General features: G+C 50.5%; 6 protein-coding genes across 6 annotated transcripts; 2 read left to right on the top strand and 4 right to left on the bottom strand.

Annotated features, from left to right (window-relative positions):
- Positions 1 to 119: 119 nt before the first annotated feature.
- On the bottom strand, positions 120 to 3904 carry pmcC (putative calcium transporting ATPase (Pmc1); the record flags this gene model as incomplete). The annotated part of the gene is made up of 7 exons (XM_073717099.1): positions 120 to 768; positions 826 to 965; positions 1038 to 1438; positions 1507 to 2394; positions 2451 to 2599; positions 2660 to 3117; positions 3209 to 3904. The coding sequence occupies 7 exons, from the start codon at positions 3902 to 3904 to the stop codon at positions 120 to 122; spliced, it is 3381 nt and encodes a 1126-aa protein (XP_073568023.1).
- Positions 3905 to 4947: 1043 nt separating this feature from the next.
- Positions 4948 to 5928, bottom strand: BJY04DRAFT_221360 (glycoside hydrolase family 16 protein; the record flags this gene model as incomplete). Its single annotated transcript, XM_073717100.1, has 1 exon — positions 4948 to 5928. The coding sequence occupies one exon, from the start codon at positions 5926 to 5928 to the stop codon at positions 4948 to 4950; it is 981 nt and encodes a 326-aa protein (XP_073568024.1).
- A 1503-nt stretch (positions 5929 to 7431) lies between these two features.
- BJY04DRAFT_114770 (PIG-L family deacetylase) lies at positions 7432 to 8733 on the top strand. The gene has a single exon (XM_073708223.1). The coding sequence runs from the start codon at positions 7637 to 7639 to the stop codon at positions 8462 to 8464; it is 828 nt and encodes a 275-aa protein (XP_073568025.1). The 5' UTR covers positions 7432 to 7636; the 3' UTR covers positions 8465 to 8733.
- A 2146-nt stretch (positions 8734 to 10879) lies between these two features.
- On the bottom strand, positions 10880 to 13067 carry BJY04DRAFT_209422 (sterol desaturase family protein; the record flags this gene model as incomplete). Its single annotated transcript, XM_073714122.1, has 5 exons — positions 10880 to 11030; positions 11082 to 11439; positions 11476 to 11590; positions 12172 to 12881; positions 12926 to 13067. 5 exons carry the CDS (start codon positions 13065 to 13067, stop codon positions 10880 to 10882), a joined length of 1476 nt encoding a protein of 491 aa, XP_073568026.1.
- A 385-nt stretch (positions 13068 to 13452) lies between these two features.
- Positions 13453 to 14680, bottom strand: BJY04DRAFT_114968 (uncharacterized protein). Its single transcript, XM_073708225.1, has 2 exons — positions 14315 to 14680; positions 13453 to 14264 (listed from the first exon to the last, which is right to left on the bottom strand). The coding sequence occupies exons 1-2, from the start codon at positions 14493 to 14495 to the stop codon at positions 13675 to 13677; spliced, it is 771 nt and encodes a 256-aa protein (XP_073568027.1). The 5' UTR covers positions 14496 to 14680; the 3' UTR covers positions 13453 to 13674.
- Positions 14681 to 14937: 257 nt separating this feature from the next.
- On the top strand, positions 14938 to 16637 carry BJY04DRAFT_209423 (cytochrome P450; the record flags this gene model as incomplete). Its single annotated transcript, XM_073714123.1, has 6 exons — positions 14938 to 15251; positions 15302 to 15332; positions 15394 to 15534; positions 15589 to 15718; positions 15771 to 16401; positions 16478 to 16637. The coding sequence occupies 6 exons, from the start codon at positions 14938 to 14940 to the stop codon at positions 16635 to 16637; spliced, it is 1407 nt and encodes a 468-aa protein (XP_073568028.1).
- Between the last annotated feature and the right edge of the window lie 300 nt (positions 16638 to 16937).

Consider the following 16937-nt stretch of genomic DNA (forward strand, 5'->3'; position numbering starts at 1 on the left):
AGCACTCAACTTGACAACTTTGCTCACTGTTAATGAACATATCTTGTCTTCAACTGATTGTCTGACTGATCAAGCCCTGAATTCAATCACTTTACCATTATCATACAAACCCACCCCAACTAGCTAAGGTCCGACCTCCCATCTTCCTCATCCAAAACCCTAACCTTCCCCTTCCCCCTCCTCATCCTCACCCTCAAAACACACGGCGCATAACAAGCCCTCCACGCCCTAACAGCACCGCTCCAAAGCACCCTCATCCCTCTCCCCAACCAATGAATAAAGACCTCCACATACCGATCAGGGAAAAACTTCAGCACAGCCGCCCAAGGAATACAAACAACCGCAAACCCCAAGCAAACCCCCCACTGCCAGCCATTCAGCCGCGTAACCCCAAACGCCTGGCCGCCAACAAAGATGATCAAGACTTGACCGGCGACCATTAGGACATTGATAACGAAGAACCATTTATTCTTAGACAGTCCTTCGAAGATATTGAATTTGTTGTCTAGGCGGCGGCAGTTGAGTTCGTTGAAGATCTGCATCCACACGAAGGTGTTGAAGATTATGGTGTCTAACTGCAGCATTTCGGATTCGGAGGAGCGGGAGAATGAGAATATTTTGTCGCCGACGAAGTACAGAACGAAGCAGAGGGTTAGTTTGTAGATTGATTGGCCGAGGATCATTTTCCACATTGTGGGGGTGAAGAGGGGCGCGTGGCGGGGTGTTGGGGGGCGGTTTAGGATATCGTGGGTTGGGGGGTCTGTTGCTCTTAGAATCTATTAGCTTTCGTTGATGAAGAGAGAAGTGATCTGGAGGAAGTTATACAGAGCTAATGCGGCGAATGTATCCATGATGAGATTCAGCCAGAGGAGTTGCACGGCTTTGAAGACGGATTCGTTGCGGCTGTTGTAGATTGCTGTTACGACCGTTAGGAGGACGGCCGTGATGTTGACGGTTATTTGGAACTAATATTACCTGCGTTAGCATTCATCACCAGTACAGGGTATAGGGGGGTGAATAGATGGGGGAGAGCCTACCTGTAAGAACTTCGCGACAGCATCATTAACAGCCCTACCCCACGCAATGGCTGTAACAATACTCCGGAAGTTATCATCAAGGAGGATGATCGAGCTAGCCTCTCTCGCTACCTCCGTTCCACTCAAGCCCATCGAGAACCCAACATTTGCCGCCTTGAGCGCGGGGCCATCGTTCGTGCCGTCGCCGGTCACAGCGACGATTTCGCCTAGGCGCTTGAGATGTTTCACGAGGAGCTCTTTGTCATTTGGTGAGGACCGAGCCAGGACTTGCAGACGGGGTAGAACGTGATTGAGCTCTTCTTCGGGGAGTTTACGCAGCTCGGGGCCTTCCATTGCTATTCCATCTGGGGTTTTGATGCCGCAGGAAGTGGCAATCGAGAGAGCTGTGTTTATATTGTCGCCTATAAAAAGTTGTTAGTATCAGGGACGTAGGACCTTTGCACGAGCAAAAAGAACATGATATCAGTACCAGTAACCATCTTGACCTGCACACCGGCAGTATGGCATTTGCGAATAGCTTCTGAAACCTCTGGTCTTAGCGGATCATGAATACCAAATGCTCCTATCCACGTCATATCCTCGAAAATATCCGTAAACCGAGGCTGTCCAGTCTGTGGCGTTGGCGGCCATGAAGGAAAGTCGCGATATGCTAGACCTATTGTCCGAAGTGACGCGCGAGCGTAAGAGTCGATACGGTCTGCGATTATGCGCCGGGCCTCTGACGTGATCTGATCTGTAAATATCACCGGTTCTTTCTCCGTGGTTTGCGATCGGCTTCCATCGGGTTTGATTATAGTTGTCGACGAGCTTAGGAGCAGTTCAGGTGCGCCTTTAACAAGGAAACGATACCCGGTCGCCACCCGATAGACAACAGCCATAGCTTTGCGTGATGAATCAAATGGATAGACATGCTCAATTCCATGTTCTCCTTGAATACCAAGTAGATCCATTCCCAAATCTTCCTTCGCGAGTTGCAACAGCGCAATTTCGGTCTTATTCCCGACGAACTCTTTTTTGCCCTCTCGTTGCTCTTCGAATGCTGTTGTGTTTAGAGCCAGACTATGCAGCAATAGCTCTTTGATATCCCCCGGGAATCGTGAGAGCATATCAGACATGGATACCTTCCGTGACTCTTCAGTTATGTCGGACGGAAGTTCGCCGAATGACTCGAGCGAGCTAAAGAATCCCACGACCACAGACATTTTATTTTGGGTTAAGGTGCCGGTCTTATCGGAGCAGATCACTGTTGCATTACCCATAGTTTCGCAGGCACGCAGTAGACGGACGAGGTTGTTTTCTTTGAGCATTTGGGTGGTGGCGAAGGCTAGGGCGAGGGTTACGGCTAGAGGGAGACCCTCTTCGTACGGCCATTAGCTACCGCATACCAGTCTTCAGAGTGATAGGAACTCGAACCTGGAATAGCAACAACGATCACAGTTACCGCAACAATAAGGATATCCATGAAATGCTGTCCCTTCTCAGCTGGTGTGTTGTCTTGATATATGCCCGAAAGCTGAACACAGAAGCGGATGAAGAGGACAAAGAAGAGGAGCAAGGCAGATCTATCAGAATCAGTCCCTCATTCTCTGAAGAGGAGTCGCACTGTTCAAATGAAAACATACCCCAATCCAAACCACCCGATCCAACTCGCCAGCTTTGCAAGCTTCACCTGCAATGGCGTCGGATCCGTCTCAGTCCCCAAGGAAACCATAATCCGGCCATAAGTGGAATGCGGACCAACACTCGTGACAAGATAAGTCCCCATCCCCTCAAGGACTTTACTCCCTGAGATAATAAACGGATCAATGTCCTTTCCCTTGCCGCCACCAGTATCATGGCCATGAGCAGCACCATCTCTGTACATCTTCCAAGCAGTATACCCACTGACCTTCTCGACCTGATCCGATTCACCCGTTGCAGTCGATTCATCACATTTCATCTCATGGTTGGTGATCATGATTCCGTCGGCGGGTGCCGAGTCGCCCGGTTCGAGGTGGACTATGTCCCCAACGGTTAACGCTGTGATGTGGATGAGGGTTGTGCGGCCGTCGCGGATAGCACGGACTTCGCGGTCGAGTTTCTGTTTGGAAAGCAGATTCAGTCTCACTTATTCAAATCCAATCCAAGAAACAAACACGATAGAATATGAAGCAAGGTATCAGAGAACTAACCCGTCGATTCAACTTCCCAAACTGCCTCTCCTTCTGCCAGTCATTCCCCGCCGTAACGGAGACCACAATCGCAATCGCGACGCAGACTGCCACGCCCTCAATCCAGTCAACCTGTGATTGACCCGCCGCGGCTTCATATATACCCAGCGAGAGCGACACAACGGCGGCTATGGTAAGAAGGATGATGATCTTGTCGTTGTATGCGTCCCAGAGGAGGCGGGCGAATTTCTTCTTCGGGGGAGAAGGGAGGGCATTGGTGCCGAAAATACGAGTGCGGTCTGTAAAGCTTTCTTGTTTTCTGGCTGAGGGAGATGGTGTCCGTGCTTGTGGAAGATATGTTGAGGAGGGTGGTTGTGGTGGTGGTTGTGAGGAGGATGCTGTTCCCTTTTCAGCGAAGGCAGCCTGTCTTGCTTCATCAATTGTCACGGAGCGGTTTAGTATGCCTTCGCTTGTACATAGCCCGCTACTGAGATTGGTTTGTAAGCCGCACTCCAGACCCTTGAGGCCTCCGAGAGCATAGAACGCCTCGATTGATTTCGGGTTCAGTAGTTTGTTCAGTTGTCCTGGCGAGAAAGCAAACTTGTTGTCGCAGACACGAAAGTCAGCCTCGTACCGGGGATCCGGTGCGAGGACATCGATCCATGCCTCCGAGGGGTCCTTCTCAGACTCGGACATTGTGATCTTTGGGGTGTCCATGTCTATATAGGTGAGGTATAATAGATTTTATGAACGATTCATGTAGTAATAACCAATATGTATAGGTATGTTATAATTATAGACACCGCAATTTCACATCTACAACAATATAATATAGAAGCGAAGAACAATATCACACCACATCATCACTCCATCCATTCTCATTGTCCAAGATATCACTACGCCCTTATATCGCAGTCCATCGTGGCTGTGCCCGATATACCATGGCCGATCGCATGACGAACCATGGCTCGGCAAGGGTCTGACCTGTCAATGACACTAGAGAGCAGTCATATAGTCAGACGACGATAAAGTTGCCAAGAGACAGCTACCAATTGTCATTGCATGGGCTGATCGGCGGGCTGTGACGAAATGGCTTGATGCAGCTGGGTTCTGGGTGGGTGAGGCTGCACTGCCTCGCTCGGCGGGAGATGGGTGAGGGTCGGGTTGGACCCTGATCTACAGCCGCGTACAACTGTACTACCTGGTGCAATTGTTGAGTTGTTTTTGCCGCCTATCAGATATTTGATATGATTATAGAATCCTGTTTCTGAGGCATTTCTAGGCGAAAGATAATACAATGCGAGAAGCGGGTGCGGCGGGTTTACGTTGCTAGGGTACAGCCTTGCATTACCTGCATTGATCAACAAGGCAGACCGGGCATATTATTTGAGCAAGTGCCGAACAATATCACTTGCTACGACAGTAATATGACTATGAGCTGTTTATATTACGGGAGAAACTAGGAGTGGCGATGAAGCTAGGTAGACCACTCCCTGGGAGCCGCATATCTATGGTCTTACGCACAGGGATGTTAGCGATCGAGTCCAGAAGATATTTATTGTGAAACTATCGCTTCTATGCTATTTGATCAGTGATACAATATATTATAGTACACCCATCAGCATGCAGTGAGCCTGCCAACGCCCGAGGCAGATAACTGAACGCTGACCAGCACCGCTCTTGCAGCAGAAGAGCCTAGGCAGAATCGCGCTCGGTGACAAGGCTGTAGGCCATTGCATCTACCAACCTAAGCCAATCAATCATTTCTTGTTCTGATTCCAGACCCGCACATAGTCGATCTCTAGCCTAACACCTGCGCCGTCGACGGTCTGCGCGTTAGGGTAGCCCGGCCAATCGCCACCGACCGCAACATTGAACAACAAAAAGTGGCCCTGATACGCAATCTTGGACCAGGTGTCGTAGTCATTTACATCCCGGCCAGTTGATTGGTGAGTCTTCTTTCCATCAACGTACCAGGTAAGGACATTGTTCCTCCACAGCTCGACACCCGAAGCAGTGACCTGGGTGCGATCAACCTCAAAGCCAATATAATGCCATTGACACTTTGTCCACTTTGTGCCGCCGTTGCCGAGACCAACAAACTCGTTGCAAGGCCCGCCGGGTGCAACACCGCAGTGCAGCACGTTGTGGATTGTGGATTGCCCGTTAATGACCTCGAGGATGTCCCACTCCGAGCTCATCGGCCAGTTCTGGTAGTTGCCGCGGAAGTCAGCGCCAAGGGCCCAAAAGGCGTTCCAAATGCCTTGTTGCTTTTCCTGGTAGGCGCAGCCGGTTTTGATCCTTGCTTCGATGAAGAGCTTGCCACCGCGGTGGGCAAGGAAGTTCTTGCGGACGGTCTCAATGCGCGCGCTCGTCCAGGCGCCGTTCTTTTTCCGAGGAATGATGTAGAGGGTTCCTTCGGGTGTGATGCGGATGTTATCGATGGATTTGGTGTATGTCTGGAGTTCATTCTGGCCCCAGTTGGCGGGTCCGCCGGGGTAGGATTTGCCGGTGTCGTAGATCCATTTCGCCGTGGAGGGTTGCTTGAGGGCGGCGGTAGGGTAGTTGAATTCCTCTTGCCAGGTTAAACTATACCCCTTGAGGAGGGGCTCGTTGAGGCCATGGTGGAGGCCAGCAGAAGGGAGGGCTCGCTCGTGGAGGGACTCATGGGCTTGGTGGTCGTGCGATGCTGTGACTGCGCCTAGTACGAGGGAAAGTGTTGATAACGTGGCGAACTTCATTGTAACGAGGTGGCGAATTCACAGGAGATTGACTCTATCAATTCATTGCTTGTCTGTGGAGGTAAACAACCCTCTATTTAAAGGCTCCCAAAGAAAGGGGGCAATCCCTGCTCGCTTTTCTTATCCTCATGCTTGACAAAACAGTCAACCGAGGAACAGACCAATGAGTAAGAGCCCTGTCAGCCTTCAGGAACTGGACAATCTCGAGGAAACATTAACCACAAACTCGAGCAATCAGCATCCTCAGGTCAGATTAACTATACGAAGTCTGTCCTAGCCTCAGTCAAAGGCGTTAGTGTGCCTGACGCCGGTTATTTTGGGACCAAACAGCGGAGGGTTGTGATTGGTGGGGATGCTATAGATTGGTCTGGCCGCGGCCACCAGAATCGAGGCGAGATCGGGATCAAGCGAACACGCGCTGGCGCTGAGGCACTCTGAAAATTTGTCTCAGTTTCATCCGCTGGCAACCCCTATTCAAAGTCATGTTCTTCTTGTCTTTGCAGCCTACAGGGGCGATCTCCGGGCAAACACCCCAGCCATGGTGTCGATGTGGTCACCCCGTTTATGCTGAACAAAGTTCTCAGCTGTAGCTCTTAATCGAGTGGATCGGTGGCAAGTTGTAGTCAGATGAGAGTTTTATCGGCGTGCCGAGTTCAGGGCAATGTAGCCGGTAAACCTCCAGGTAGAGTTTCTCGCACTCCACGGTAAGGCTTTAACTGGCTTGGGAGGTTAGCCCGCAACTTGAAGGAGACTTGCAGTTAGACTCCTTTTAAAATTGCAGATTCCGCCATAGTTCACGAGGGAAAGTGTTGTTACTTTTCCAAGGGCTGCCCTTCCGGTAGCTCGCAACAGCTGGTGTAAAGGAACATTGTACTGTTCTCAACTTGTTTTTGTGTCGTAAGCCTCTACAGCCAGCGTCAGTGCCCTTGATAATGGCTGAATGGTTGATGCGATGATTCCCGAGTCAGATTGATATCATTTCTCTGGTTGTCGCACATCCGTAACGCCACAGTCGGAACGTACCCGCTATGTTGTGCAGACAAATATATCTGAGCTGTTCCAGGCACAACAAAGCAGCCAGTCTCCGGTAGACTTGCACAAATGCGAGTACCGCCGGGGTGAGCGACGGGATGGAAAACGGTCAAGGCACAGGCTGACTCGCAGCGAGTCACTGAGGTAGGTTTTAACCACCGCCCTGATTCGAGAGTTCGGTATGATCTTCGGGCGATCAATATGTTTCTGTCAGAAATGGCATTCCAGTCAGTCGCGATTAGAGCGAATGAGAGTATCATTCCCATTGTTCTTGGTCAAGCAAGGTTAAAGTAAGCCCGTTTCTTCGTTTGCACGTTTCGACTTCCTTCAAGCACCCGCCATCGCCAACCAGCGCAACTCCTTGGTAACAATTTGTATTGCTCCTGGTTGCGATCGGGTCAAGTGTCAAGTCCATTGCCGATACGTAACCGAGGATGGCGCATGGATGGCTTCGCAGGGCTTGTGGCCGGAATGCTCAGCACGCCGTGGAGAATGCGACCATGCCTCTCCTATCAAAGTAAACAAAGCATCTCCGTTTGGCGTACTCTCTCCTAGGGCATGTATAAAGTAGCCTTTTTGATCCACAACACCAGCTGGATTTTCAGCTTCAATCCTACCCCGTCTTTTGATACGCCCCCTTCAGTGAGAATATTACCACACACAAACATACCTCACAATGAAGCTCTATGCCACCCTCACCACCCTAGGACTCATCCTAACACCCGTTCTTGCTGATAACACTCTCAGTATTGTCGCACATCCTGATGATGATCTCCTCTTTCTGAACCCCGACATCCTCCACGACATCGCGAATGGCTTCACTGTCCGAACGGTGTATCTTACCTCTGGCGACGCCGGCCAATCATGGCCATACTGGACCTCTCGGCAAGCGGGCGCTCTCGCAGCATACGCCCAAATGGCAGGCGTTGAAAGCGTCTGGGAAGAAACTGATGTTGGCGTTCCTGATAAGGACATCCCTCTTTACACGCTTAGAGACAATCCTCACGTGTCTCTTGCATTCTTGCATATCCCCGACGGGAGTATTGATGGAAACGGGTTCCCGGCGACAGGACAGGAAAGTCTGGAGAAGTTGTGGAAGGACGAGATTGCCCGGATTCGCACTGTTGATGACTCTGGAACGACGTACTCGAAGCAGGAGCTTATCGACACGCTCGAGTACATTATCAATGATTTCGACCCTGATAGCTTGAACTCCCTCGACTACCTGCACGAATATGGAACCGGCGACCACAGCGATCATACTTCTGTCGGGCTGTTCACAAACACCGCTGCAATTCCGTCGGCGTACCCAGGTACTGTGATTGCCTATCGCGGGTATCCGATCAAATATGAGGCAAACAACATCGATGGCGATGACTTGGTGAAGAAAAAGGCCGCTTTCTATACGTATGCTGCGTATGATGCGGAGGTTTGCGGGAGCGACCAGACGTGTGTTGGAAAGGAGTATGAGCTCTGGCTACCCAAATTGTACACTTCCAATTAGCTTTAGACTTGAGTTTGTCACGATGTCGTTTCTGTATATTCTGGGCTAGAGTCATTAGTCATACTGCACGACTAATTAATAACGAACTTCTTCCACTTCAGTGAATTTAGCCACCTGAAATAATCGGCCGAGAGGCGAAAGCATTGCCTCGTGCTTCAGAGATGAGGTTAGTTATCCTTGCCCCGCGCGTTGGTCTAATCTTTTGAAAAAAAGGCGGCAGCATCAATCGATATGAGCTATCTGTGATGGGCTCGTGATCCACTGGATAATCAAGAGGTCACAGCACGCCCATTACGTCGGCGGCTACAGATGATATGTAAGCTGCCCCCTTCCATGCATGAATCGCGAGTTACGTGAACAAATGTGTTGCGACAACAGATAAGATTCGCCGTAGCAATTCGCAGGCAAATGATAATTCGACTTGGAGTCACGGAGGCTCGGAGTTGCCCCGAAGTACACATATGAAACGCGAATGAAGTCATTGATGGAAAACGCTCCCCTAATCTTGATAGAACACCAGATGTTACGGCTGGGAGTATTTACTGATATACCCCACGGTGGCTCACTTCAATGGGTAATGTATGTTATATCGAGGCCCATGGTGGTCGAATCAGACGAGCTCGGTGGCTTATATATTTTAGGGCTACGGCTGTCGTGCGGATGGGGAAAAGTGAATAAGGTTTGTCACGATTGAGGGACGCTCGAGCTAAATCGACCCGGAGGCCCGTGGGGCTTTTTTTTTATGGGAAGGTAAGTCCGAGAGTGAAGAATCGATCCATATTTAGAATGATGTAGTATGAAGGATTGTCGATGATGACGTGCGTTGACAGCGAGCGGGACTTGTCGCGCTGTGCAACATAAGTTGCACGTGAAATCGTTGTCGGGTTTCCCCCTCAGCCTTGCCAGTCTATCACATAACCATAGAAGATGAAAATGTGAGAACCAGTTATCAGCCGTGCCTTGGGTGATAGCACGCTCTAAGAATAAAACGCAACACGATTATATCTGTTGGTCGAGACTCGAGAGCGATCAGTATTAGACGGCGTTGACTCGAGGCTGCCAGTTGCCAACAAATAAGCAAAATGAGCGAGTCAGGTGCGGATCCGGAGAAAGTTGTTCCAAAAGCAATTCCCGTGTCTCTGGAAAGATCCCGACTGCGCGCGGAAATCAGCCATTGAGACGCAGAACCTGTTTGAGCAATTGTTCCGCAGCTAAACTTGTCGGCGCGATGAGTTACTGGATCTGATTTGTTGGATTCTGGCAGCAAATATGGTGGATACCCGACCAATATCAATGAGAAAGCAAATTGAAACCGCTGTCTCTGCCTGAACATGCACGGCATTCTGTTTTGAGCATAGTGCATGTCGTATCCTGCCCAACTAGGGTGTTCACAGAAGGATTGAGCTGTCTGCTTGTGATTTTCCGCATTATGCAGGTAGATTATGCGGTGCGCTGCGGTGCACAAAGGAGTGTGGTCTTCCACTCAGATACCGAGCTCAACCCAGTGCTCAGGGTCTTGGGTCAATCGAACCCACGCGTAGGGAAACGCCACGCTAGTACGACGGATACTACGACCGCAAGGCTAGCTTACTGATTGTCGGATAAGAGATATCACGGTTTTTGCATGAGTTGGAGCCCAATCAGCTATTCCGTTGTAGGCCCGCGCCGGTCTGATTTGTCCAGCGGAGCAAAACCGTAAGGGTAGATGGACTTCCCGCGGTGGCATAGCCTGCGCTCGGACGAGGAACGATTCTTTGTCTCCCCTAAACCAGTAGCCGCGTCCATCGCTGAGCCACAATTGCATCGGATTCGCGGCCTTGCTAAGGAGAATCAACGTCAACGATGATGACATTGCCTATCCTGATATGGTCCACTACCGCCCACCAAGGTGTGCTGGAAAACATCTGTTTCAGACATCTTGAACTCGATCTTGACTTTGAGTGCTTCGGCGTACTGTTTCGGTAACCAGCCGTCGCTTGGCTTAGAAAGAACCTGACCCGACTGCTTAGGTAGGCACCCTTCCCCGCTCCGGCTCTAGACAGATCGGATACTGATATGATTACGGGAGTCCCGCCAGATTTTGTCCCATTGGCTATTCCAGTCTACCCCGCGTCCAACCACTGAATCGAGCAACCGGCTGCAGAAAGGTCTGAGAGCACATGCTCCGAGGGCCAATGTGTAACAACGTCCGGGGACGTTTCGGAGTCTGCGGCCACGAGGCAACCGTTTACATCGCTCGATGTAGGCCTGCAATACAGAACGGAATCATCTGTCCTGATAGTCAGCGCGTGGACGTCTGGGATTGGCAGGAAGACAAGGACAACGAGAGATGCCCGTCTTGCAGGGGAGACACACCGCCGGAGAGTCCGTGAGGAGACTCAGAGAGAACAATTTTTACAAAATTCGAGGAAGGCTTCATGAGGCGTCATGGCTGCTGGAGTCTTGCAAGCGTCCGGGTTGTTTTGGCATTTCGGAGACGAGTTTCTGTTCATATTTCCCACCCCAGGTATACGAGGCTGCTCGGGATTTCGCCTTCTCTATCCATCGGTCGCGGTGGATGAACATCCTGTTATTGGTTAGCTATACTTGTTGCTCTTAATAGTCAAACTCAACTCACCATTCATCGCCCTGACGGCTGGCATAATAAACCAGGTGAGGTATATGTGCCGTAACGTCAATACAAGATAAGGTTTCTCTGACGTTCAGATCAAAAACAAACCAACGGTTCACAGGTAAGGGGCTGTCACAATCGGCGGGGATGTGGACATGATCGTAACCGGATGGGCGGAGGGCAGCTTGGAATCTCCGGTCAAGCAGATCCCTACAGAGAGCCTCTCCAAGAGCAACATGGCGACTTTGAGGACATCCCGGGATGTCAGTGACGCAGGCGTACACGATGATGCGCATTGGATGGGCCATTCTGACAACGATGCTTAATGAAAAAGAACGAGGAGAAGATGACTGAAAGAAGCGAGCTGAAGAGAGCAAAAGACGGTCCTTTGTTTGCTAACTATCTAGCAAACAAAAGGCCCCAGGCCACTCGGGATCCGGAGAAACCCCACCGGGCTGTGTCATTTCCCTTCGGATCCGATCACAATCACAGCTCTCAACTTCGTCACATCGTGTCTCTTTCTTGTGCAGATGATGATCGATTCAAGTTTTGAGACCAGAGCAGGCCTCATTTAAGTGCATTTCCAAGCTTCCAAAACTTTGACCCTGAGATCTTAAAGTGCAGTGCCGCTAAATCTTCCAGACCCTCTCTGAGTGGCCGTTAAGTCTGCCTGGGCTGCGCTATGCGCTGGGGCTCCTTCGGACACCCGGGGCTCGAAAGTACTCGAACCAGGGGTCAAAGTACCTGTACCTTGGTCACTGCTGTGTTTCGGCCCCTGACGATGTACATCTACATCTACAATGAAACATGTACTTTCGGCGCGTACTTCACCTGACCGAGCTTTTCTTTTTCCAGCCGTTGTTGCCTTTTTGGGTGCGTCGTGTCAAGGTAACCAGGTCTCTTCAGGGCTCTGTTCCGACTCTGCTCGATTATTATGTGATATTAATATTACTCTATACATATAGTGAACAACGATGATACTCCAAATCCCCGCACAATCAATTTTACCCTTTCGATCGTAACTCATCAGCGACGTTGGCTGCGCCCCATAGCCTTCCCCCTCGGTCCAGACACGGTTCCCATCAAGACTAGACACGTTAGTACAATCCCGCAACAAAGATGGAAACTCACTATCCCAATACGTGAACGAGCTCGAATAATTCCCATAAAAGTATCGATGGTGGTCATCGTGCCAGTCCGCTCCGCCCCAGAAGGGAACGATGCGTCGCAGGCTCCACGGAAAGTCATATCCAGAATGCGCGTCGATCGCTTGGAGCTGTCGCAATGTCATCCACACCAACACTGTTACGAGATGAACATTGCCTGCGAAATATCCGAGAAGAAGTGGGGGACAAATTGTGCCGAGTCCGAGGAAGAACGTCTCGGCAGGGCTGGCGTATTCGGCAGTCAACCCGAATGGCGCGGCATACTGGTGGTGAATGCGGTGGATAGCACGATAAAGTGGACCCCAGTGCATAGCCCGATGCAGCCAGTAATGGTATGTATCTTCGACGATAAAGAAGAGTGCGACTTGAGCGGCCATGAGTGACAATTTTGGGAACGGGAGTGTGTATTGCAGGCCGCAGATCTCCATCATCGGATGGAAGAGCACAATCAGGGGAAATTCGACGATGAAATGAATGGCGAGGATGTATTTCACACAATTCCATTGATCGCCGACTGATGGTGGTGCTTTCTGGTCCTGAATCTTGAAACGATGGAAAATGTTCGGAAGGGCGTCGGCAATGGCCCAAGGAATACAGCGGCCGAAGTAAATAAGCTCGTGCGCGAGGAAGGTTATTATACCTGCTGCTGTTAGCTAATGTCTCCAGAAAAAGGGACTCACCCACCTGTTGCAAGGACATCGTTATCCCAGAAGGTATAGTGCGCCCACCACAGCTGCTCCGGCCAGGAGAGGCTAGAATCCTGTTGGGCAACCTGAAGGAGCTCAGGGTACGACATCGAACCGGAGGGCAGAGTGATGTTCGCCATTGTGACTCAATCGCGGTGGCTAGCCTTTGACATAACATGTTCCTGAAATTCTCGTGAGGCTTATTTGTAGGTTCGCGGTGTCTGGTTAGCCAAATCCCGGATGGTCTGATCGCAACACACCACCCCGGATCCCGAGCCGGATCGTTACCTCGCCACAATACCATCCTATCAACAGTTATTGATGGTCAGGGGGGGGGTTTAATGTGGACACTAAGGGTCTGTAAATTTCTATCGAGCTGCCTAGCTTTGTTGACGTCCACGATCTTCCCCCTAGCCGCCAATATCCGCTCACCAGAGGAATCACCCCATACAGACAACTGTATCAGGGCGCATAGAGCCGGTTAATACGACATAGGTGTTTCGACAGAGCTCTGGCTGCTTTACTCTGCAGTGTGATTATGCTGCTCGAAATTATAGAGGTAGGTCTTCGTCGGACTCAACTCTCAGGGGAACTCCTTTCTGGTGCAATACTTCACATTGGTTGATGGGTGTCCAATTGAAGCCATGATAGTTCCACAGACACGAAGAAAAGGCAAACAATTAAGATGGTATTTTATATATTCTGCTTGTATACGTATCCATAGTGCACCCAGGCACGGAGTCCTGATTAACCGCACCGGGTGTAAACCACCTCAAATGATCGAACCACGTACTCATCTCCACCAACCACAAACCTCTCTCCTTTCGAACAGAATCTATCTGCCCGCGCTGCCTCAATCTCACTGTGCGTAGGCAAAACTTCTGATTCAGGGCCCAACGAGTACTTCATTCGAAACTCACAGCTTGTCTCATCAAAGTTCTCCCTTCTGGCGCTGACCTCACCACCACTCTTGATCACCACCTTCCCCTCAGTCGATCGTGCAACAAATTGTTTTTGTCGAAGCACGATGCAAGTTCCCCATATTTTTCCAACAAAGGTACGAGTTATTTCCTTTTCCTCGCCCTCTGCTAATTGCAGCTGACTAGTCCCGCTTTCCAGGACATACGACAAACAACTTGATAGCCCCTTCGTTGCCTCACGATACGACAGCTTCCTCCATACCTCCTCATAGTCTCTCACTGGTTCGCCAGGCAGATCAGGCCGCGGCATAACCCCGACTTCCAAATCATCTCCGTTCGGAAGAGACGAGAAGGTGCCACAATCTGCAACGCCAAACGCGCTTCTTGAGTCTAGCTCGTGCGTAAACACGACTTCGCCTATGCAGATTCAGTTTGTCGACTCTCGCTAGAATGGTAAGGGTTTATACTGGAATCCTCATCCTGGAGCCGTTCCCCCGCAATTGCCCAGTCAATCGTCCCGGTAGCGCGATCGACGCGCAGATCCACATACCATTTCTGCACGGAGAGAACAATGGTGTCTGTGTTCTCGAAGGCCGGCTCTGGTGGCCATCGAAGGGAGATTCTTGTTGATAGGCAACTTGTCGTCATTGTGCTTTGATAGAGATCACCTTCAGGCCGTGGCGTGGTGGGCGGGACAAACTCTCTGGGGGAAATCGATTACCTACCCCGCTGATAAGTGAACAGAACACCGCTGCGGTCTGTATTAATTTCCCAGTGACAAAAGGAATACACACCGCGCGATATGTCTCACTCTACGTATCTTCGGATGACAGTTGTGTTCCAACGTTCTTCTTATCAGTTTCCCCGCGCATAAACCGGAATCGAGGGATCACGATTGGCTGGTGGTCTTACTCCAACTCTTGATCTCCTCCGGTTTCCCTATTGGGATGGAACAAGGCAGTACGAAGGTTCAAGTGCTCTGATACATTCGATACCCTATCGCAAGGACGGCTCTGACATGTGTCTATATGTAGCTGGATTCTTCGACTCCCGACGCGGACCTTCAATAGAAGAACGAAAATTCGCGAAGATGTTGACACTCTGGCTAGCGACCGGTTTTTTAGTGGCCATTTTCTTCGCTCAGCGGCTGCGTTCACCTATCGCGAAACTGCCGGGACCATGGCATACTACATTCACGAGTCTGGTGCTCAAGTACCACGAATTCACCTCTAACAGACGCATCTATATCCACAATCTACACAAACAATACGGCACTGTGGTTCGAATCGCCCCTAATGAAGCGTCGTTCGCTAGTCTCGACGCCATAAGGGAGATATATGCGTCTGGTGGGAGTGGTTATGACAAGACAGAGTTGTATGACTTGTTCCGCCAGTATGGTATCAAGTATGAAAGTCTGTACAAGCTATTGAGAGGGCATTGACTCACAACGCTAGGACAATGTTCTCAACGCTTGACAAATTCAATGTATGTTTCTCACCTGCTTCAGCGGCGCATTCCGGACACCCCAAGAACTGACAATGACTAGCACAGCCAACGCAAGCGAGAACTTGCGGACCGGTACGCTATGACGAATATCCTGCGTGAGGAGCACTTCTCCGCAATCACGGATCGGGCGAGAGCTTTTGTCTCCAGATGCGTCGCATCGTCTGAGAGCGTGGATGTCTATGTAAGTCCGTCTTTGAAATCTATTCTATTACCACTCTGGAGCCTAATGTCTTAGGTCTGGCTTCATTGCTACGCCCTTGACGGCGTCACAAACTTCATGTTCAGCCCAGGAGGACTCCGTTCGCTCGACTCGGATGCAAACTTCGAAATCATGGAGGAGCTCACTTACCATCAAAGCCTGCAAAGTACGTTACATCCTTCGGTTACAACTCCAGATAAATACTTAAATTGAGACAGAGAACCTCCTACATTACTACCTCCCAGCGCTAGTCCCCTACTTCCCCTCCCGTTTGATCCCTCGCCGCGCGCCCTTGACAAACGACTACGTCCTGAAAATGGCGGCCCAGCAGCAACCCACACCGCATACTCTCGTCGCCAAGCTGACCCGCAAAGATACGCCGCTCAACCATGCTCAGGTTGCAGCCGAATGCAAGGACCATATGGCAGCGGGCATTGATACCACGGGTGACGGTCTCTGTTTCCTTATGTGGGAACTCTCTCGCCCGGAGAATTACCAGTTCCAAAAGCGGTTGTTTGAGGAGCTCAATTCGGCTGATACGGACACACCGTTGGATAAGCTGCCGTATCTCGATGCCGTTGTGAAAGAGGGGTTGCGCTGCGCGCCGCCGATCCCGATGTCGTTTCCCCGCTATGTTCCCGACGGAGGGAGGAGCATTGATGGGTACTTTGTTCCCGAAAGGACAATCGTAAGCTGTCAGCCGTACACGGTGCATCGGCTTGATGAGAATGTGTTCCCGGAACCGGATCGGTTCAATCCTGACAGGTGGATGGAGATCAAGGGTGCAGCAGAGCGGAATCGGCTGTTTTTTGCGTTTTCGACGGGTGGCAGGGGTTGTACAGGGCGGAAGTGAGTGTCCTATCCTGACCTTTTCTGTTTGATGGTCTCGGAGATTCCAAAATTCCTGGCTAACTTGGTGCTGTAGTTTGGCTACCGTGGAGATGAAGGTTCTTCTAAGGGAGGTCTACTCAAGGTTTCGTACAACACTGGCTGCGGATATGGTTTGGTGCATGGATATCGATGATCAAATCATCTCTTCGAGGCCTAGGGATCAGACATGTAAGTTGACGTTTATTGGAAGGTGAGATGGAAGGGGCTGTTGCAACAACCCGAAACCATCTTAATGCCGGCAGACCATGATCCATATGATTTAACTGAGATAATGGAAAACAGACTCTAATATCGTAGAAGTTGACACTCTTAGATTCTGAGGTCAATGATTTTATATCTAACCTCGACATTCTTCAGCGTAAAGACTACACAATAGACTGTACCCCTACGCCCACAGCCGAGACGCCGTTGTGCTTCCTCGAGATTCAATGAAATGAGAGCAAGTCGGCGCGCATGAGCGCATCCCCAAGGTCCGAGCGACACCTTGTAGCAAA

This window comes from Aspergillus karnatakaensis (genome assembly GCF_047715665.1).
Source record: "Aspergillus karnatakaensis strain CBS 102800 unplaced genomic scaffold BJY04scaffold_48, whole genome shotgun sequence".
Classification (NCBI taxonomy): Eukaryota; Fungi; Ascomycota; class Eurotiomycetes; order Eurotiales; family Aspergillaceae; genus Aspergillus; species Aspergillus karnatakaensis.